The 24,492-nt window shown below is 35.8% G+C and overlaps 1 protein-coding gene across 1 annotated transcript; it reads right to left on the bottom strand.

The window, feature by feature from the left end:
* Positions 1–123: 123 nt before the first annotated feature.
* LOC144435016 (xanthine dehydrogenase/oxidase-like) lies at positions 124–24,492 on the bottom strand. Its single transcript, XM_078123549.1, has 32 exons — positions 24,305–24,492; positions 22,886–22,943; positions 22,241–22,337; positions 20,712–20,820; positions 20,008–20,196; positions 19,760–19,816; positions 19,483–19,563; positions 18,715–18,856; positions 18,210–18,377; positions 17,135–17,211; positions 16,252–16,348; positions 15,869–15,978; positions 15,348–15,541; positions 14,917–15,070; positions 14,578–14,679; positions 13,970–14,087; positions 13,320–13,371; positions 12,873–13,005; positions 12,375–12,494; positions 10,742–10,960; positions 9,818–9,951; positions 9,231–9,405; positions 7,864–8,055; positions 6,904–7,052; positions 6,569–6,650; positions 6,011–6,235; positions 5,507–5,581; positions 4,912–4,964; positions 4,314–4,500; positions 2,716–2,904; positions 1,527–1,709; positions 124–970 (listed from the first exon to the last, which is right to left on the bottom strand). Exons 1-32 carry the CDS (start codon positions 24,371–24,373, stop codon positions 938–940), a joined length of 4,023 nt encoding a protein of 1,340 aa, XP_077979675.1. The 5' UTR covers positions 24,374–24,492; the 3' UTR covers positions 124–937.

The raw sequence follows: 24,492 nt of genomic DNA, 5'->3' as shown, positions 1-24,492 counted from the left end.
TTTTTAACAAGTTTCCATTTTGTGAAAATACTTATCCTTGGAAGTAGTTTAGATAGTATTTAACATCAGAATACAATAACGCAAAAAAGACACACACACCAGATAAGTGGAGACCATTGAGTTTAATAAACCTTAATACCAGCAATTTATTACCACATAACAGAGAAGAGTAAATAAATTATTATCAAGTACATGTACCTTTGATAATATAGGTGGTATTGGGTTGTTGACATTAAAATAGTGCATTTGATCAAAGGTAGTATAAGCAGATTTAACACAGAGCTATAAACTACAAGTACACTGTAATTCTCGAAATGAATTCTAAAATACAATTTCAATGCAAAGAGATGATATGTAATCTAGGAATGACATTAAGATGCGAAAAAGAGACTTTTCTTTCGATACATTCGTCTTTTTTTCACATAACTTGATAATATAGGTGGGAGGCTCGTTAAGAACGTTGCCGTAAAAACAGGCTGTGGGTTGCGACGTTATAATCACTGACATAACATGTTCTTTTATTCCTATTATATAACCAAAGTTAGGAACTAGGCGAGTTAAATCCGCCCAGGCACCTAACGCGAGTAAGTACGACTCATAATTATCAGTGTTATGGCGGGAGACCATATACCTCACATATACCGATGACAAAACTCTATCAATAAATGAACCATCATGCAAAAATATGGCAATATTTCGACGTCAACCATAATAATATATTTCTTGATTTATTAGTAGTCCCATACTTAGAGGAACTAGAAAGACGAAAAACTATTTACGTCTCACGTCATTATGTGACGCATATATCTTTCAAGGAAACAGAGGGAAGTTGTTGCATGTTTTATTTTCCAACGACTTCTCTTTCACCCACAGCATAATCTCAGTTTAAGTCGGAGGCATCAATCAATGCACTTTTCAACGTCGGGTTTTCTGTTGTTTATGGCCTTACAAAGAAGCAGTCTTCGGTTTCCTGTAATATTAAAAAAGGACATACGTTGAATGATATATAATGGTATGAGGTAATGGTATCGCAACAGCAATGTCTATTTTACGCAAGACTTCTTTCACATATAGTCTCTGTGTTATTGGTTTCTTCTCATCAGATGTACAGCCAGGAAGATTGGAACTTATTGTCTTTGTAGTTGATGTCAGTTTCCACATCCACTAAGATTATTTCTTGCGAGACTTCATAATTTTTGCAATTTTGTTTTTTTCTCGAATACGTAAAAACAAGTTTAGGGTCGGCGTGAAAAACTAGGTGGGGGTTGGGTAACCGGAACCAAACAATTTTTTAGGCCTTATATAAATGTGGCCGCCACGTCACTATGGATTTAAATCGAATGGCAAGATAATGTCATGTTGTTATGTTGAGCATTATATTCATTTTTGTTGCTTTGAATCTCGCATTTTTCATGTGTTGCACCTTGCAGAGTTCCATGATATAGCAACATCTTTGAGTGGATGGAGATATGTAGAACATTGATGGTTAAAATCTTTAAATCGAAAAATTAGAATAAATCACATACCGTTTCGTCTTGGACTTTATCAGTAAACTTGTCAATGCAGGCAAGTCGAATTCTGTCAGACGTTGCAGGACTATCTAAACGGAAATATCCTGACAATCCAGCATCCGATCTTGCTGACATTATGGCGTTCTTGATTGCCATCAGAACAGCTGTACCAAGGAGAAGCGGAGATTCTCCCATCGCCTAATCAATAAATCAATATCAACAGAAACTGCTATTTTCAAAATGGATGGGATAGAACGTGTCAAGAGTGAAAGCACGGCCATGTATAGATATAGCTAAAATGACTTAGGCTTGGTGTACCACTGATGGTACATTACGTTCTTGACACAAAGATAGACATATTTCAAGTCTAGACAAACAATAACAGAGACAAAACACACATCAGGATCCTTTGCCCAATCACATTGAACACTGATTAGCATTGCTATTCTTTTACAGTGCAGTAACAACATGCTTCTAATGAAGAAAACATTACGGTGGACTTTGTGAGTTTATATTTAATGGCTGCAATTGTTTATTTTCTAACTGATAATCAACATTTAAACTTGACTACTTCTACATCCCCACTGTGTACGGCACCTATGTAATCGTTTCTTTTGCAATAGAAGTTGTCTGAGTGGGTGTAATAAATGTCATGTTACGTCATGAGTGAAACGCCAAGCCTACATCATTTTGGCTGTAAATACATTTATTCTTAAGTATTACCTCCTACAATCAATTCACAACACAGTGTCGGGCGTTGTCTGTGTGTTTGCCTATATATGTGATATCAGTTCTCTCAACAAAATTTTAAGTTAGTATATTTAATACTTTTGATCTTCAAATACCATAATGTATGTTTCTGTGTTCCTAAATACATCCCAAACTGAAATTCTTGTTTAAAATCAGACAAAATCGTGTGTTACGATATTTCTGAGACAGTTTCTTCTCTGAAAAGGTTTATATTTAGTATTTGTTGCAAGCATTCTCTGTTCAATACCATTATTGTGCCGGTCACATCTGTGCCGTTGTTCTTTTCTAGATAATTATATTAAAAAGTCATGATATTAACACATCGGGGTAAATAATCTAGAATGTGCTTGACAAGCTGCCAGTAAAGAGATAGGGAGAAAACCTCTAGTATTAACGATATGGCCACTGAAGGCTTGGTGCCTGTGACCAGGAAAGCGAAATGGGCGAAACTCACCTTAGACGAATACAGCCCAACTTTACAAGGTGCTCCTTCCAGCATGGTTACATTAAACTGACTTGGTATATAACCAACCCGTGGCAGGTTATACATTCCTGGTCCCTTTGTCAACAGGTTTCCTTGCTTGGAATATCGTATATCCTCGTGCACGTACAGACCATATCCCATGATGAATGCACCTTCAATCTAAAGAGACGACGAGAAAGTGGATTACCTTTACTGATTCAGAAAACAAACATCCCTCAACCTCTCTTCAGTTCAATTTGTTAGTTGTAGGAAATACTTACATTATATGTTGCACATTTGTTTTGTAATTAGCAGCTTTCAGCAGACTCTTCGTCAGTTAGAGTATGTTTATACATAGACCCTCGTGGAGGGTGGAGGGTCTATGGTTTATAAAACAAAACACAATATTGTGGTAGCACTACCTGTACTGTAGTCTTGCTGCTAGACGTTCGGGCTTTCTTTCGATGCTATAACTATAAGCGAACGAAGTTCGCATGTGAGGGCTTGCCCGAACATCCTCGATAGCGTTGTTCGGCTGTGTGTCGTATTTTATCGGAAGAACATCCGAGGGCTAGCTGATAGACTACCTGTACTGCTGAACTTTATCAGTCAGGTTCTTACCAATTTTCTCCACTGTTGATTGAGTCATTAGCACGGTTTTGCGTGTGTATATGTCAACTGCTATGCTCTGGATAATTGCATTGCTTTCCTTTATTGTACAGGTTTATTTCATCAGACCATGTCGAATGTGACACCACTCAACATTTCTGTTTGTTTTGAGAGTTTTAAATTTACACTAGAGTCTTGTTTTTATTGACCGAGGCACTAGATTCGTACGACACCTAAACAAAAAACAGATTGAAATAAACTCTTCTTTTACATAATAAAGTTTACCATATAAAAATATCTATTCAGACGTTTTATCTTGGTTGAAAAAAATACCAATAACACCAAAGGCTTAAAAAATCATTGTTTGGTTCCTATTACCCGACCCCACCTAGATTTTCACTGCTGACCCTAAACGAATTTTTTTTAAAAACTTTTTCGAGAAAAATAATAAAATCGACGGTAAAAATTGGGAAGTCTCACGAGAAATAGTGGACGCGGAAACTGATATCAACTTTTAAAAAGACAATATAAAACTGTTCTTCTGAATTGGCTGTACATCTGATAGATAGAAATAAATAAATAAATAACACAGAGACCATTTGGAAAACAATGGAAAACCTGAACTAGACACTCACACATGAAAAAAAAAATATAATAAAATCTACCAACCCCACTTATTCTAAAATTGAGCGTAATCGGAACCACACAATATTTTTTATTAGGCCTTAGTAATAATTGTTATATGTGTGAGAGTTAGCACTTTAATTATAGAATTGCTTTTCACGTTTGGAATAAATTTGACTTCGATTGATGCAACCACACTGATATGATGGGTACCGATGATTAACTCATCAAATTGACAAATTGACAAGGGTAACAAGAATGTCAAGATGACTGACATGGGCAGGGGGGGGGGGGCATTTCTATCCAAATTACCAATTTTGAGGGCGCTCCCAATTTGCATTGTATCTTTCAAATACCTGTCCAATATCCAGTGCTGGATTCAAACTATCTCCAACGTCCATGACAATATCGGTACGTATTAACTGATGATCACCAGTTAAACAGTCAATCTCAACTTCACAACAAGCCGCACCGTAGCTGAAATGGTAGTTGGTGCACGTCTCCTGCAGATTATTTGGGTCGAACTTTAGATTTCTGGGATGTCTGGAATTTGAAATTTGAATTTGTTAAAAGATAGTGATTGAGAAATTACATATTACAGTGACTTCTATCATTAGTCTTTGGACACATCCAGTAATTCGTATAAAACAAAGATCACTGATAATACAAAAAAATCAATTCACAAATTTAACTCGTATCAGATACCGATGAAGAAAAATTGAAACTTTTCGTCATTTTTTGTGTGTAGTAAGTAATTGAGAAAAGCATACTGTACACGTGCTTTACTAACATCTTATATCTTGCGATAAAATGACACTTGTTTACAACTAAATAAACCCCACTTTTATACATATATTATGATTACTACTTGTACTGAATAGATATACCATTCTAATTATTGTAAGATCTAGATAATTACTGGGAATAGTCAAATATAGGAAATGTATAACTCACTTGAAAAATCCCGTTGCAGACAGACTTACTCTATTGAAGTAAGCAGCATTAATCTGTGAATGTCAAGCAAATATATGTAATTCCGATGTCTCTTTCTAAAATGAATAGTATGTATGTACGTATGTATGTATGTATGTATGTATGTATGTATGTATGTATGTATGTATGTATGTATGTGTGTATGTATGTATGTGTGTGTGTGTGTGTGTGCGCGCGCGCATGCATGCATGCATGCATGCATGTATGTATGTATGTATGTATGTATGTATGTATGTATGTATGTATGTATGTATGTATGTATGTATGTATGTATGTATGTATGTATGTAGTTTATACGGTCAACGTAAAATGTTGTCTCATGCACATCCAATATTTTTGCGAGAAACGTAATGCATATATACCCTCAAACAAAAACATCTGTATTTATCTCGAATGAATACAGGGTTAGAGTTTATTTTCAAAACACGGTGACATGATTGGGTAAGAAATTGTGTTACTTTTGTAGCATTATTTCCTTGAACGATACTAATATAATAGTCGTGTCTCCTTTGTAGATTACATATCTACTATACCTATACAATATAGACAGACTTACCCAATCATTCCATGATCCTTTGGGATTCTCATTAATCAAAGGTTGTAGTCTTTCCATTAATGTTTCACAGGCAATCTAGAATAGAATACACACGTAGAACATTAGACTGACAGGTCAGCCGTTGTGGGCGTGGTCTAATCTCCCTTAGGGCAGGCTGAATAGCCCAGACCGATGACGACATTACTGTCAAATAGAACATAAGAAGCCGGAAAATGGTAAGTGTATAAACATATTTTTTGTTTTCTAAGTCAACATAAGGGCATCACAATAAACGAATTCTACGGATAATATCAGGTACCCTGTGATGGGAGGTTTGCACATTTAACCACAGGGGCTTGATTTTTAACTACATGGCAAAAAAAGAAAATCCAAAATTACTATAAATTCGTCATTCACGTGTCCACTTTAAGCAATTAATATTTTCATGTGCAAAATATCACATTATCCATCAAAAATAATTTTCATATAGTACCCTTTTTTGGGAACCAACTACTAGTATCTCACCTTAACAGCAGTCCCATAAATCTCAGTTCCAGCAGATGCACCAGTGACTATTGTGTTTGGTACTTTGTCAGTGCTCACTTCATTTATATGAATACGTTCAGGCGGTATACGTAGAACACGGCTAGCTATCTGTATTGTCTTGGTGTGTAACCCTTGACCCATCTCAATACCACCATGTGTCAGTAACACAGATCCATCGGTGTAAATGTGTACCAAGGCAGCTCCCTTAAACAAAGTACAAGTAACCAGTTATACTGACACTAGTTCATAATACACATTGATTATCTGAATTTTATAGACAGTAACGTCAATGCAACTTTCCATTGAAAGATATTGTTTCCAATGAACATTTCTCATCCATTTCTGAACCAATCGCTACAAACGCAGGCAGGTAGGTTGTTTGTTTGTTTGTTATTATTATTATTATTATTATTATTATTATTATTGTTGTTGTTGTTGTTGTTTCGGTGGGTGAATAGGTAGTTACATCTTGTTATACTTGATATTTCAAAACAATGGTGGCTTGTCTGAAGTAGTATGGATAGACTAGATATTTACCTGGTTCAGAAAGGTACCAACTAAACCAACTTGACTTTTCTGTGGAACCACAGCAAGGCCTCGTTTCTTCCAACGATTCTCACTGAAACATTGTAAAACATGTCGCTGAATGGACTTATGTATGTATGTATGTATGTATGTATGTATGTATGTATGTATGTGTATGTATGTATGTATGTATGTATGTATGTATGTATGTATGCATATTTTGTAAGGAGAACATTTGAAAATGAATTTATACAACTTTGGAAAGAAACGTATTAAACCATGACACAGTATTTACACGTAAATTGTCATAGTAGACATATATAGTTGCTATATTAGTGTACACTTACCTATTAAATACATCAACTTCTCGTCTCCTTCTTTCAAAGTCACTTTTATTTACGCACTCAGTCCAACATCTCCTGAGGTTGTTGACGTCTGGTATGTCTTGTAAAAAATTGTCAACGTCACCTTCTTTATATAAATTGATCTCACGAACCTGAAAATACCAAACAATGGTGTAACAAAAGAAGGTCGTGAGCGGTGGAACAAATGGGTTGACCCTCTTGTTAACGTTAATTCTCCATCAGTGTTACTTTCTTATTTCCACTTTGTACTCGGGATCACTGGGACTTTAGGGAATTAACTCAGACTGCATACAATGTTCATGGTTAACTTGGATCGTTTTACTAGTAGAAGTAGCCACGGAGCAGATCGAAGCTCCTGGTCTAAGCCTAGCTGTTGCCTTCAGCTCGCTTGCTTCTAAAGTGAATCGATCCATCTTTATTCCAACATTAACTTCTTATTAACATAAATTATACAATACTCAAATGATTGGATGATAAATTTATTAGCACCATAAATGAATAAACGGAAGAGTTGTTGCCTTCATTCAATGCAAATACATTGACAAGTATGAAAACTAGCTAGACAATGTGATCACGTCATTGTTCTTCCAGCTGCCTGTAATCAGTCATTATTTGACACTGTTGAGAATATAATAACTTAATGTTGTCATCTCAGAAGAATACTATTCGTGATATGCAAACATTTGGTCTAAGTATTAATTAATGACAGCTGAGAATTCACTGTGACCTCGTGTCAAATCAAAACTTTGCGTATATCAGAAAATTGTGTTCTGTCATCCGCAACGGTGGCACGATACGTCATAGGAAGGTTAATACTATTGGAAACACTCTAGTAATCAAACCAGACAGCAGCTAGACCAAGAAACTCGAAGGAGAGGTACAAATTGTAAACTAGTCAATCATTTTTGTACTCATTTATAGGATTAAATTGACTGAACTTACATGTTCCGGTGACAGACCACATTTCTGAGCAACGTGCTCCATAATTGTCTCCATTATCACTATGCCTTGTGGTCTGCCAAATCCTCTCATGGCGGTGCAAGGTGGGATGTTGGTTTTACACGCTATAGAGGTGATATCAAATGTCGGAATGTTGTATGCGTTGTGAAGTTGACCCAATAATCGGTCATGAACCTGTAATACCAAATATTATGAAATGACGTAATACAGATCAAGCAGAAACGTCTGTGAAAAAAAAATAAAAATAAAATTTAACGATGTGTTGCACAACATGTTTTTTTCTATTATTAATATGGATAGCTTACAATAAGAGGTGTGATTATGTATTTTGAATGTTTTGACATTATAAAAGTTGAATTCTATTAACCATGTAAACAGCCCTCCAGCAGTTGGTTATAGGATTACAATTATTGTATTCACTTTATTTCTGTTATTTTTGTATGCTTTACCATGCTTGCTATGGCATGTTGCTATGCAATAAATATTGATTGATTGATTGATTGATTGATTGATTGATTGATTGATTGATTGATTGATTGATTGATTGATTGATTGATTGATTAAAAACCATTGTTTCACAAAAATGACCATGTCTGACAGTCAAGAATCAGTCAGCGAATGTGCATCTCGACTTTCAATCTTGTACGTGCTAATGACATCAAAACATTTGCAACTTTACACATCCCAGAGAAACATTCGTCTAGCGACTCATATTAAGGTGGAGATGCACAAAGGGAAGATTTTAAGGGTGACATATTTTCAAGTTATTGTTTCCCAACAATGAATAAAGTTTACACCATCAACCCATATATTTTCTGAAAGGTTTTTCTCTCCTCTTAAATACCATTGTATTTTCTATTGTCTTTGACTGAAAGTGAGAGTTTGTTTAAGGTATGAATAGAGGTGTCTTGATTATCTCAAGGCGCCAATATAAATGCCTCGGAAGAGACCACTTGTCACCCGATTTTCCATTTCTTTGGTGTTTTATAATGTTCACTTCACACATAACAAAAGCGTGTCTCACTTTTTTTCTGCCATCTGTCGTTCTTTTACAACATGCCTCGAAAGTTGACAAATTATAATGGGACGCTTATTGACAGAGTTTTCTCACTTAATCATCAAGGCCTCTTCACTAATATGTTCCTTGGCTGAACAAAGAAAAATATTGGGGTAAAAAATCTAAAGGAGGACAACATTAATTGACATTGTTTGGTGTTTCCGCTGTCTCCGAACCTTTTATTATCACATCAAAATTGAAGAAGAACTTTGAATGCAGTTTCTGGAGTTGCGCGTGTTCGGTAATAATAAAGATTTTGACGCTAAATCAAATACAAACTGAGCACACTTACAAAAGGTGAAAGGTTAGCTGTAGCACCACCATTTAGGAAAACGTTTGCTTGCAGGACTCGTAGCTGACCGTGTGTAGAAAACCCAACTTTGTATCTTACTACGGCTGGATGACGTGTACCAATAATTTGCATATCTTCCTGCCTGGTCAGAATCAAGCGTACGGGTTTTCCACTTCTAAAACATCGGAGTTATAAACTTATATTAATTAGATATTTAGATTTACTTATTTTTTTTGTATACTTCGTTCTTTTTTTAATCAGTGACCACTCGTTAAGTTCACGATTTTTATTCTCGATGTCTTCTTGCCATGATCAGAGGTATAAACTACATTAAGCGGCTTCATAGGACACGTGACTTGTTTATTTACACTTGTGAAAGTATTTTCTGGAAATTTAATCACCAGCTTATGATTATATGAACTTTGAAGCTTGCATTCTTCATATGTGACATCAGTGATAATGGAAATTAAAATTTACTTCGACGGACCATAAAGCTATTTCCATAACCTTTCTTTATTGCAGGTAAAAATATTTGTATGCTGCATATACAAACAGGAACATACACTAGTATTGTAGACGGTACTAACTTTTTTGCCGCAACGGCACATGCAGCAGTGGTACCATAGTTACTGAATAATTTGCCACCGAAACCTCCTCCCAGGCGACGAACTTTGCAGGTTACCTTGTTAAGGGATACGCCAAGAGCGCTTGCAACTTGTGACTAAAATGAAACAAAAAACACATACACTGTAAGTGGCTGAATTCATTCATACATAAAGTTGTTGTATTTAGTAAATGGTAGTCTACTCTGTGTATGTGGCAACATACGGGGATACCTCTACGTGATGTCTGAGTCCGCAAATAAAATAACAACAAATACGTTTTATATATGAATCAAGTTTAACATTTTTTTGCAGCAGAAGTCGGCCTGTGTGAATAAATGAATGAATGAATGAATGAATGAATGAATGAATGAATGAACGAACGAAATTTATTTGGGAAAACGTTTCCTTTTACATAGCTTACAGATACGATGTCTCGTTATTCTATAATCTATAATCTCTTTTGATTAAAGGCATTATAATTAGAAATATGATGCTGTATTCTGAGATATAATTAATATGACAGGAATACCCAACAACACTATTAAAGTACAAAATGTCAATTGAAATCGTAACAGCAGCCTGATAAAATTAATACACGTACACTTCGGGTATTACCTCGTCGAGTATTTTATAATAATGATAATTGTTAAATCTGAAAACGCTTAAAATTTACGTTTTCAAGCATTAAAACATTTTTCAAGCACATGTGTAATATTTGCATATCGGACGTAATTATTTAGTTTATATGATATGACGTGTCATGTCGCCCTCTCTGTCAGCACTAAGAGACGACTAGATTGGGCTGAATGACACGGTGTATATCTCACAGTCGAGTCTGAGTAATAAAGAATCTTTTATTCTACATACTGCCAGTCTTTCTATTATTATAAAAAATTGCCCAAATACCTGTAATCCCGCGAGATTTTGACTGGAGACAATAACAAGCATTTCATCCCGTTCCTGTGGTTTGGCAATACAAGACTGTGTTTCCATATAGAAATGGCTTTGTCCACCAATTTGAACTTCTCCTTCGATGACGTTATCAGACTGTTCGAACTCAACACCGACATTACCATTTTCAATATGCACGGTAGGTTCTAAATAAGAGTCTTTCTGTATTGCGTCCTATGTGAAATAATCAAGACAGTACCGGATAGAGATGAAATTGGTCGTCATTCTAGATCTGATCTGATCAAGTAATCGGCAAAGGCGCAAATACAGTATCTACACCACGCTTAGTGATCTGAAATCATCGTTCATATCGTACAGCGATGAATCATACACTTATCACTATGGTGCGACCAATGTGATCTGAATGCCGGTGTATATGTGAGAGTAAGATGTAGTAGTGTATACTGAATATCATCAAGTCATTAATCACAAAGGGAGCCATGGTATTAGTACAAAACGTGCCTCGTTGAATTGTCCATACTTATGTCCTGTCGTTTTGTACAAAGGATCCACCACAGCTCGAACTACTAACGAATAGTGGTCTGAGACCACAGGGAGCACCGGGCAAACACTCAAACATACACTAACAATACTAGTTATTGCATAAATGAGTGTGATAATCTCCAGAAGATAAGAGATAAAGCAAACTGTTAATGTAACTGACCTCGTGGCAATAATAAGGTTAGGGGTGTTTTAATTTAGATAAGAGAAGAATGAAAAGGGTGTCTTTATTAAATCTATAAACGGCTGAATTATATACAGCTGAAAGAGAGAAAAGTAGCCAGGGAAAGAAGAAAAAACTTTTATCACCACAAAAATCAGTGAGTCAATTGATCAATATCACACACAAAATAAGTTTTATTTAATTTCACCACAAACATTGATCATTTAATAGATCAATCATATAACCAAATAATAAATCAATCAGTAAATCGATCGATCGATCAATCACATGGTCGCTTCTCCCTGTGGATCTACCAAGAATTAGAATTAAGAAAACAGATGACGGGTATGGTACCTGGCTTTCTGATCTGAATAAGCAAGTTGTCTAGCATCCAAAGAGTTAGAGACCAGATGTACACTTTTGATAATACAAATCATGAGACAAGGACGGTTACTGAAGAGACACACAACTACATATCATAATCATGACACGCTATCAAGATGAATAGGATAGTTGCACGACTAATGTCGTCATATAAAAAATATCAATAGCAAGACTGTCCTTCGCTCATCAGTATTCCAAATACGAAATTTGAACAATGAATTAACGGAAGCGTTAATTAGAAGAAAAATGTAGTTTTATAACGCATACTGCCTTCCGTCACAAAAAGAGAAACAGACTCACTCACTCACTCACTCACTCACTCACACACACACGAGTGCGTGCACACACACAGACATAGACAGATAGACAGACAGACAGACAGACAGACAGACATACATACATACATACATACATACATACATACAGACAGACAGACAGACACACACACACATACACATACACACACACATACACACACAGGGTAATTTCTGATGGATAATAGATTATTACGTAGACTCGAAACCACAGACTCTATCTTACCTCTACAGTAATTATGCATTCCATATCTTCGTAATCTATTTTTACCATCAATGCTGCTTTGCGTGCTAGGGCAAAACTCTCGGCAAGAATACCTCCAATTGGCTGCCCGACATGTTTCACCTAAGAAACAAGCAAAAGTACACTTGAGAGCGCCATTCTGTGTTTCTTCGGGTATCCTTGGAAACCATATATTATAAATAACTTCATTTTAACAGTACCGTGTTATCATATATTATATGGTATTAATAGGAATACAACTCGACAAGGCATTCTGTGTAGATCCACTTCTTTCACCAATAAACGGCAGAACGGTTCAAATTACAGAGATTTATATAGCAAAATGGAAGGTTATGGTAGTGACCTCAAACTGTTGTGTACAAGTATGTATAAATACACGTGAATTATGTGTGCATACAATTTACAAAGAGACAACTGTACTTAGGAAAGCAAATCTCCTTAGCAACATGATAGCAACATTTTAAGAGGGTAACTACCCACCTCATTTGTAGCAAATATCTCCTCATCAAAGGCTGTTGTTATTATTTTGAAATCGTTCTTTCCTGTAACGTCGCTAGCTCCAACAAATGCGTGAACCCCTTTCAATGCCAACGCTTCAGTGTAATCTATGTTGCTGTAAAGTTAAGAAAGTACAATATTTAGAATCTACATAAATATTGAACACCTACAATAGACATATGAATATCTAAAACACTACACCAAACCGGTGTAACCATCAACTGCTTTGTTCAGAGATCGCGTTCGTGGAAAGCATTTGAGGAAAGTATATAAACAGTCGAACGAAATTTATATCGTTAACATTTCCACGTTATTACATGTAACTAAAAGATAGCCTTAAAGTGTAATTAATTGTGGATACAAGAAGGATAGTTAGTTATTCTAGCCAATATTTCAAATCTTTCCTTTATAACTTAACGGCAAACTTACATAATCTTCGCATGGGGCTTAGTACTCATGACAAGTGCAAGGTGCAACTCTCCTGAAAAAGGGCATAGAAGTAGTTGTAGCCATTTCAGTGAATAAACACAGTGAAAGTTTTAAAAAGTTGACTTATCCTAATATTGCATTAACAAGATTACAGTGATGGTGAGATAGGGTAAATGAATTTGCTGGATTTAAATACACCGTGTGTACATGTCAGGAACGTGTATCAAGTGACACAAACAAGTATAGAAGGTATAAAGGGACACAAATAAATGTAAAAGCGAGTCTCGGATACTGAAATAAAGTTTCAAATGTTGTAATGCTTGCACAAGATTTTATACTTCCTTACAATCAATTTCAAACCGATTGCTAGCAGCAAGACTTGTCTCGTTCTCTGAACTTAAAGAAAATTTGAAATCTGAGTAGATTGTAGATAAATGATAACATATATATCATATATAGGACAAGTGGGAAGGAAAGTGCTTGGAAAGGGGTAACGAAAGACCTTGGGGGGGGGGGGATACTAACTTCAAATTAAACGTGTGACACAGCCTGAAAGATTCATCATTAATTGTTTGTGCTCATCTACACTGCTGTCGCTTACATGGAACGCTAACAACAACAAATCTCTCTCAATTCTATGTATGTGGTACCTGGCTCAAGTGGTATGTCATCACAGAACACGGCTTCACCAGTGACACATTGTATGCCAGATTCACTCATAAGAGGTCGGCCAACAGAGTCAAAAGATGGTTGATCATCTGGCACAGTCTAAAAGAATAGCGAGATGGCAAGATGAGATAAACAATCTAATGGGAAATGTTCACATGAAGTCTTACACTAGCTAAAGACCAGACTAAGGTTTGCCGAATGTTATTGACGTTGGGATGATCAGAGATTCCAAATATTACTTGAAAGATAAGCGTCATTGAAGGTCATCGGAGCTTAAGAATGCTGAACATGTTATGAAAAATCTCTGTATTACACTGCCGAATGTGACATAGGATGGCAATCGTAAAATGGGGCTTTAGATATAGATTCTGCAGTAGTTTCACCTCTCAAATAAGTATTATTAAGACGTGGTGAATACATTGTATCAAGTCACGTTTTAATAACTGCCAATCATATCATATTTATTATCTAATTACGAATGACACATCACCTACCAATGATCAGTGGGAAAGCTAATTGGAAACCTAATGTCTTTGTCATCCTTTGAAAGTGAATATACTAGTAAAATTGCCATTTCAATGTTACCTACCCGATATAGCTGTGTTCCAACCTTTGATGGAGCATCGATAGGTTTTATAGCAGATTGATAGGCGTCAGGCGATTGAGATGCATTGCTTGAACTGTCTTCCACCTGTTGAGTATGTATGTGTTTTCAAAAAATAAATCATACACACATACACACACATACATACATACATACATACATACATACATACATACATGCATACATGCATACATGCATACATACATATACATACATACATACATACATACATACATACATACATACATACATACATATAAATACCCAGACAGACAGACAGACAGACAGACAGACAGACAGACAGCATGGTAAGTCGTGACATACCTGACATTGTAGATTGTCTACTTTGAGATAAAATTTGAAGAAGAAACTTTGCAGTAATGATCTTCGATAGTCTACCATCCCCCCGTCCGATGACAACGGAAGTTCTTTGCCAAGCAATGATAAGATATCTTCCAGGAGTTCATTGTTCCACTTCCTAGAATAAAATGAAATAATTTGATCGATCACTTTGCAATTCTGGAGAAATAGCCTTGGTCGTGTATATATTTCTAATGAACAGATCTCAATTATTATACGATGAACGACGTCGGAAAACAAAACTCAGCTAGATGGGTGGGTGGAAGGATGGGTGGATAATGATTCAGGCAGACAGACAGACAGACAGACAGACAGACAGACAGACAGACAGACAGACAGACAGACAGACATGGTAAGTCGCCAATTGAAAAGAATCTGTATTTCTAAGCCCATACCTGCCAGACATCTTGTCAGATATATCAGTTGCTATGACAACTGTAGGTCCAGTTCCACCAAAAGCAAGACTAGCATCTTTTATAGAGTCAGAGCTGTCCTTGAATGTAACTCTCATCCCAGCATTCACCGTTGCAGCATTTTTGTCATTACGATGTACCTGATTTTTTATTTTGTACCCAGCAAAATACTCATTCTAAGAATAAAGATAATATGTCAATGTGTGTATATGGAAGGACCCCAAAGGCATTTCATAATGAGTATGCACAACTTGGAGAAAAAGCAATTCTATCAGCGATATTACAAGTATGAGTTCACAAACAGGTTTTACACATACGAAGAGATAACGAGGAGTGCCTCTAGCCATCAGAAAATAAAACAAACAATTATGTGATTGTAAATGACCTGTTAGTCATACAAAGACAATTTTATTATTACGAAGTCGTCCTGTTTGTCGAACCTTGAAAAGGTAGAACACTCTAATTACAAAATAATGACTAACTGAATAATGAAAATTAGATACCTCCTTTGTAGTTGGAATGCTGACATTCACGAGTATCTCGTTCCCCTTCAGACACGTTTGTCTGTAGCCGGTGAAGAAAGTGTTGTCCAGTGTGAGCTCACGACAACCGCCTGTATGATGAAATATGCTAATTTTACATAAAAGCTTTTATGTACCAGAACTATGGTTATGATGACCATGTCAGAAACACGATTTTCAAAACAAACTTTTTGATTTTAACGTAACACGTTTTATAATATGGACTCTTGTAAACTCACGAATCAAGAAGATCACTTGTTGTATAGCTCAGACCACTATCGTGTTCTGACGTCAGAGATTATTGCTATAAGGTCCCCACGTGTCAGAGAAAGTTAAGTGATTGTGTGAAATTTAATGTCTTTTACCTTCGTGTGACTGAACCGTGACTTTGACTCCGGCAGCCATTAACAGAGGAATAACATCGGATAGGGGACTTGCTGTCATGATGTGGCTACCAATGCCCTAATGTATGAATATGATAGATAAAATGTATGTATCAACTTGATAATCAGGTTTATTCACGTTGAGATGAGACATTAAATTCTCTTAATATATGCATGGTTTCGTTACGATATTACATTCAATGAGATAGTTTCTCGTACAACAAGTTATAAAGTATATAAAGTATGCTAACGTCAAATGTAACTAATGCGACAAACCTGTCTATATATATATATATATATATATATATATATATATATATATATATATATATATATATATATATATATATATATATATATAACTCGGTGAGTATCAATCTGCTATAAGACAGTGCTCTATACCGCAGTGGCAGAGCGTAACCGCAGTGGCAGAGCGGAGTGTCTGATGATCGCAATATGCGTGAAACTCCGAGTTACACCCAAGAAAGAGTTCCAGTACTACCAAAACTATATATATATATATATATATATATATATATATATATATATATATATATATATCAGAGTGTCTGATGATCGCAATATGCGTGAAACTCCGAGTTACACCCAAGAAAGAGTTCCAGTACTACCAAAACTATATATATATATATATATATATATATATATATATATATATATATATATATATATATATATATAACCATTCAAATATCCGCGGGATGGGGTGAGTAAAATGGATATATAAATAAATATATATATCGGTGTGTGTTCAATGGCATGTTTTTACTTTATGTCGGTTATGATAGTAGTTGAAATTCACGTTAACCGTTTTTCCATTCATGCCATGATATCGTTAAGAACTCACCGCCACATTTTTAATCTGCACATCACCAAAATCTTCGAATGTTTCAATCAAGGAAGCGTATACCCTTGCTTTGTGTTCTAAAGATGAAAGGAAAAGTTAGACACACAAAAAAACAAACATATTGATAATAATTTCATAATAGATAGAAAATTGATAACGATAGGGGCATACACTTAATAGATATATGAATAAATAAAATATCAGAATCTACAAAAAGTTTGGTATCAAAGAAAGGAAACCCATTCAGTTGTGATATATATATAACTCGGTGAGTATCAATCTGCTAAGACAGTGCTCTATACCGCAGTGGTAGAGCGCAATCTTTAATTCAACGTTTCAGTCTTATACAGAAAACCTTCTTCAAGGTAAGAGTACGACTGTGATATTTGAAGCAAACTATACATAATTGTTTAAAATAAGAAAAAAACAATGATAAAATTCCCAGCGTATAAAATATATATCATTAATTTGTAATGTTTGTTTTTTGAATTTATAAAAGATTGAAACTCACTGACAAGTTGCACTGTATAAGGTATGTTTAAAGTTTATTCTTAGGCTAGTATAAGAAATTCTCCTCTCTGTTTACTAATAATGTGCTTCTAAGGCATCAGACAACTATTACGGTACAACAGAGATGGCTTCAACTATTTACAAAATGGAGGGGGGGGGGGTCATCATCTTTGCATTTTGCTTCATTACAGGAAAGGTGAACCGTTGTTTTTCATTTCAACTCTGGCACGGAAGTGAATGTGTTACTAAAATATTGACTGTGAAAAATGCTATATATTGAAAGGGTCATTACGATGAGCCTAAGTAAACTCGTGCAGCATTCAGATATAAATATCCGGGTATTTTCGGAATACTTCCCGGATGAAGTTCATATTGCCCACGGGTAATATATGAAACAAAGATCCCTTCATATAAATCGAAATTTGCATCCGGAATGTTATCCGCCCTCCTCAGGTCAGGTAGATTACCATCAGATCTTCCGGAATTATCGCTCATATTGGGCTCAGACCACTTTTCTATTATAGTGGTCCGAGATTTGGGCAATAATATAATAATATCTGCTTACTTGGTATGTCTTCCACTCTTCTCTGTAATGTTTGTTGTACACTCGTCATCGAAACTGATGCACCAAATATGATGACATCATCAGTAATCTCAATCTTGTTTAACTCTGGTATGTGACGAGCTGATAACAATGTTAATGGCTCCGTGTGTTGTTTTCTCATCTCAAAAACTAAGACGGATAAAATACGAAAGTAGTGGTATCAAATACTAGGTATGTGGACCTGATGAGGCTGAATGGCCGTGTGTATTACACAATTGTATGTTATCTCTCTGATTTATTCTCTGCGTTAATCGTTAATCTCTCTTTGTACTTCCGTTTTGGAATTTGACATTTGGTTTTGGCGGTTGTAAATGTCACAAGAAACAAATAATTAGATAGTCTTATCACTTTCCATGTTAAGAGAATATTAGTGTTACAGTCACTATGTGATTATCAAATGCACCTAGTTGCATTTACTCATCTAGTGTGTATCAACACTTTGGTCGTCTAGTAGTAGTCTACCTACCGACTTCAGCATTACCGACCACCAGTCTAGATCCAGGGATCTCCGACTTGAATCTCAGTAATTCAGCCAGGGTTACCGGTCTAATCCATGTAATAGACTTGCCGATAAAACGTACAGTAGAGGAGTTGTATAGGCCGTCCAGCTTTGTTTAAAAGAAATAGTATTGTTATGGTGAAGATTGATTAAATTTCTTTACCTACAAACTTTTGGATTGAGAATTGACCAACTTTGATTTTCTCTGGTACCACAAAATCCTGCTACTGTAACAGTATGTGATGAAACATCAATTGATTTTTAAAGCAAGTGTCCTTAAATTCAATATTTCATTCCGTACTAATACTGTTTGATTGTTTTTTTCCCATACGTTGAAGAATCTGTTGTTAGTATATGAATGACTGTCTTCTCAGGGTCACGGCCAAGGTATATGTTGTTTTCTTCGCTGTTTTTATCAACTTATAGTAAACGTACTGTAATGAACTCGACATATTAAACCTGGCTAAATTCAGACAGGGTCACCTACAGACAAATTTCCCCCAAGCGCTGCATATAATATACCGTATACGTCATACCATATTCTCTATCTAAAATTTATTTATAGTGACTGTCGAAGAATCACGTGTATAGTACTATAACAGCCGTGGTGTTCATAACAACGGCTAAAACTTACTGAGGTACACCACCTCCTGTTTTCACAATACGATTTGCGATAGGATATATTTGATAAACTTTCACACTATATATAGTTTCTCCTTGGCCCTATATATTTACCTGTAGTTCTGGTGGAAATATAGGTTCTTGTGATGGATCATACGGCACAAAATCACTTGCTTTGATGTCGCCACATTCCACCTAAAACCAACAAAAGTCGGGGGAAATGAAAAAAATTGTACAGCACAGCACCATTTCTAAACTCATTACAGATATAGTGCATGACATCTATAGGTTTGATAAACGAATAACTTTACATTCATTATAAACTAGAATTGTTAAAATCACAGTTATCGTGGAGACTATTTAAAATGTTAATAGTTAAATTTACACTTACGTTTTTATCCTTGTCAGAGGCCAAACCACAAGCAGATGGATTACCACAACAGCCATTCTAATGAAGAACATGTAAATGAAATGAAAGTCCTGTCACGGTAATTGGGCCGTCCTACTACTTTCCATTTGTCATTGAGTAGATTTATTGCATGTAATGTTAGATTTGAGTATAATTTTGCCTGCAATATTAAATAATAGCTTCTGACACAATAATTGTTAAAATAAAATGAAGAAAAAAAAGGTTTTTACCACTGCAAAAGTATTAAGCCCGCCAAGTATAGTTCGATAACCTGTACATCGACACAAGTTGCCTTTGATGGCGCCCTCTATTTCCTTGGTAACGGGTTCGGTATTACTTCGTAGTAAAGCATACATTGACATTACAATACCAGGTGTGCAAAAGCCACATTGCAGTCCATGAGTCTTTGCAAGACGTTCCTATAACGAACCATATATAACATATGGAATTGGAGGTCATACACCGTGTTCTTGGTGTTGTGGTATAGCTTTTTCATTAATATATACAAGATAGTGTGATAAGTAGGGGACAACATCGTACATCCTCTACATTACGTGTAATAGGAGCGTGAAGGCATTCAAACAGTTCATGTTATAGTGGGGCAAAACAAATCTATGATCTTTCATCAGTGCAATATTTACAAGAATTGAAATGGGTAGTAGTCCTTCAAGTTCATTTTACATTTTATAAATGCAGCATTATGTTCAAAGTCAACGCTGCACTGTTTATATATGTTACAGACTAGTTATGAGAAAATTGCAAGAAATAAATTTCAAATCATTAAAAAAAAAGGAATGAGTCAAACAATTTCGGCACTTGACTCCTAAAATGATTCTGAAAGCGGACGATATGATATTCCAATATTGCAATATCTGTTTTGAAATAGGTCTGACATTATGTGGTGTTGGTGAAGCGTTAAAAACGGTTTACATACCTGCACTGGGTGAAGTTTGGTTCTTGATGAACCAACGCCCTCAACGGTAGTGACAGCCATCCCGTGTACAGCACAAGTAGGGGTATAACAAGCATTTATAGCTTGATGTCTTTAACAATAGGAAATTTTACGAACATGTATGACTAGAAAGAAGTACTCACTTACAGCAAGACCTAACTATTATAAGGGATTTTTATTGAACGAAAACTCTTTCCAGATTTTTATCTGTCTTTAGAAATCATTTATTGAGTACTATTGATTATGAACTTACTCAACTTTGAAATCTTGTAGAAAACAAAAAAGAAGCCCTTATTATGCATTTCACATTTTCTCAGACATTTTGAGTATTTCCTGCAAAGGTTTAAATGGGACGACCACTGGCGTTATTATCACAATACCCCCAATCTCTTTGTCTTCACCTCAGAACACTAAAAGAACGTGGTCTGAGTCTTGACAAGGAGGGTTATGCTACCGAGGTGCTATTTGATCACCTAAAATTATGTAAGTTTTGTAATCGATACAAATGTACTGAAGTCAGAAACAAGTCTGACTGAACTTTCTGTTTTATGATTTCACATAACTTTTGTGCGATTGCCAAGAAACACCAAATAGAAATTCTATGTCGTCTCTATTGTTGTCACACTGGCCCACCATTGCATCATGGGACATATTAGCGGATATACGGATTTTTGGGATGCACAATGCACCTATGACTCCTATGTGCTTATTACCTTGAGATAAATGGTCATAAATATTTAGTGTGCATCTAATATGTATGTCTGTTAAGTTCCATGAGTGGACCAGTATGAGAACAACAGAGATGAAAAAGAGTTTCAATTTTGTGCTTCTTGGCAATCACGCAAATTTATGTGATATGAAATCATAAAATGACTCTCTAGGATCTAAAGTTTAATGAAAATGGATATATTGACTGGAGTGGCGGTCCCCTTTAACGTTTCTCTTTAACCAACATATATCATGAACGTCACGTGACGACTCAAAATGAGTTTGGCCTTTGCAGTCATCTAATTAATAAAACTCGACATTTCAGCTTAAGCTTGCTCAAAGTATGGGTTTGGCAGTCCATTGAGTTTGTCAGAACAACATGTTAAAAGACGATTTGAATTACGTGGACAGATACTCTAGATCACACTTCTTTTGTTGGAAACACATTGTGTTTTGTCTGAGGGTAAATTAAACTATAACACGTACTAATGTCTGGGTCATACTACCCAGTAACCTCAGCAGCTGACACCTCTAAACATACGTAATGGCTTGGTTTATAATAAAGCTTATTTGTGTCATGATTATAGACAGTATATTTTACATATCCAGAATACAAATATAAATGTCTTTGCAGCAGACGACAGATCATCAATTTGGACAATTTGAGATATTTTGAATTGAGTCGTCTTCATTTTATCACCATGGAGATTGAAAAAAAAATCATACAGTATTTAATGTTTTATATTCCAGGAACAATCAATTTCAGCGATAAAGCTGATTGTCGAGACTCTTAATAAGGATACAATATCTTCTTGTCTTGGTGGTCATATCTTGATAACATCACAGTACATGCTCCACATCCTCCTTCACCACAGCCAAGTTTACTACCTGTCAAATGTACTGAATTTATGTTAAGGATCTAACTATATTATCATAGATGTAGTGTCTAACAATGACAGATTATGCATATATGTGAAACAGAACAAGTCAACATTGATTTTCATATTGACTATCTGAAATAGTTTCCAAGTCAGCAGATTTATTTTCGAATACAACATCAGTTCTCTGCATTTTTTTATTTGTTATGTAGAACGAGATTATGTTCTCATTTATATCATACATTATGTATTTTATTGTCACTGATGCATGTTTAGTCACTTCATAATCCAAATCGTCCATTCTCATTTTCACAGCTGTGGAACGAACAGAATTTACGTACCCCCATTTTCTCTTCCCCCCCCCCCACCGTAAATTTGCTTGTTCTCTAATGATCAGCAATGAAATCCACTGCAAAATACCATTTTAAAATTTCATTGTATAAAGCCAAAGTGGTCAGTTTAGGATTATACCTCGAAAATAGTGGAAATAAAGATACCACTAAATGACGTAGTTGACCTGCTAATGACGATATAGTCAACCTAACCTTTCACCTTACAGTCAAAGGATACACTTATTTCGAAGATAGGACAACAGCGTGGTTTCAGGGTCGATATTCTTATCAATTACCTGTGTTAAAAACAAATATAACAAGACAGGTTTAGGTGTGTAAACAAACAAATAAACAAACGGACTGAAGGGGGGACGGAGAGAGAGAGAGATACAGACACACACACACACACACACAGAGACAAACAAACAAACAAACAAACAAACAAACAAACAAACAAACAACAAACAAACAAACAAACGTATATATCAAAACAAAAAGCTTCGCAAAGAGATGGTACGGTTGCGCAAAGACATCAAGAAAACAATAAAATAAAACGAAAAGAAAGGAAAGGAAAACAATCATACGCAGTTTTGTGAATGGGTGTTGTTCTGAAGTTGATCGTTATTTTTCAAGATAATGTACACACAGATGAATAAACCAATTAGCCAATAAAACAAATCAATTAAGTGAATAATAAAGAAAAACAGCTCGTCATATATCTCGAAAAAAGCGACGGCGACGACAATAGATTAAAAGGTATAAATTAATTAAGTTTTGGACATATCACCCTTTAGGTACCTGTCGAGTACTATCTACCAGTATATACCCGTTTGATGTTAACGCTTCAGTAAGCAATCGGACGCACGCAGCCACGCACGCACACGAACACACACGCACGCACCCCCCCCCCACACACACACACACACCACAAATACATACACATACCAAATACAAACACTTTCTGACTGTAGCAAGAGATATCCAACGGTCCACTTCACTAATAGTTTCACAGATCATAGTTATACTGTTATATTTCAAATTACATAATGCCTTTGTCTTTGCCCCTGGGGGTGGGGGTGGGTGGCACTACTCCCCCTATTCGACTATACCTAAGACAAATATAGCAAACAGTGGTCTGAGACTATACATACATATGCTGTTCTTTTGATTTTAAATGGAGTCCACTCTAGTCTTAATAGAACGTTATTTTCGATTTTGTTTGGTCTAAAATGGTTTACCAAATCATAACTATGCCATTTTACAGATAATATCCCCGAAAATGGGGGAAAAGTACAAGAGTCCAAACTACATTTTGCGATATGATCCACATTACTACAAACTAATGTATTTTGGTCTACAATTTGATCTGCTAAAAACCTGTAATGGTCTAAAATGGAGTATTGGTTTTCGATCAAAATAGGTCAAAATGGATTGTGGGTTGGCAGTATTGGCCGCACGTCCATACCAGAGATGGCGGGCCTCAAGTATTACCGCCCCCGAGTCTGAAGTTCGCTCTATATATTTTCAAAGCTGCCAAATATGGCTGAACGTATGATAATACTAAAATAGTATATTGCATTGAAAGTGTGTCTACGTTATACCATCTATTACCATAGACGTTGGTGGACGGTCTATGGTTATACTTAGATATTCTCACCTTCCTTCCATTAACGTAAAATACAAGTTCATCCGAGGACTGTTCCTCTTCGCTCATAGTCGACATCATTGCCTCACTGTTATCATTTGCAGGGTCGCCAGTATTTTTTGACAGTCTTGTCAATTTGCGAGAGGAGGCTTACGAGAGAACTATTTCGATCACGATCTGGCCTGGCGAACATCGAGGCC

Source organism: Glandiceps talaboti, chromosome 5, assembly GCF_964340395.1.
Source record: "Glandiceps talaboti chromosome 5, keGlaTala1.1, whole genome shotgun sequence".
Lineage (NCBI taxonomy): Eukaryota > Metazoa > Hemichordata > Enteropneusta > Spengelidae > Glandiceps > Glandiceps talaboti.
Note: the sequence above shows the minus strand (reverse complement) of the source record. Positions and strands in the feature narration are given on the sequence as shown.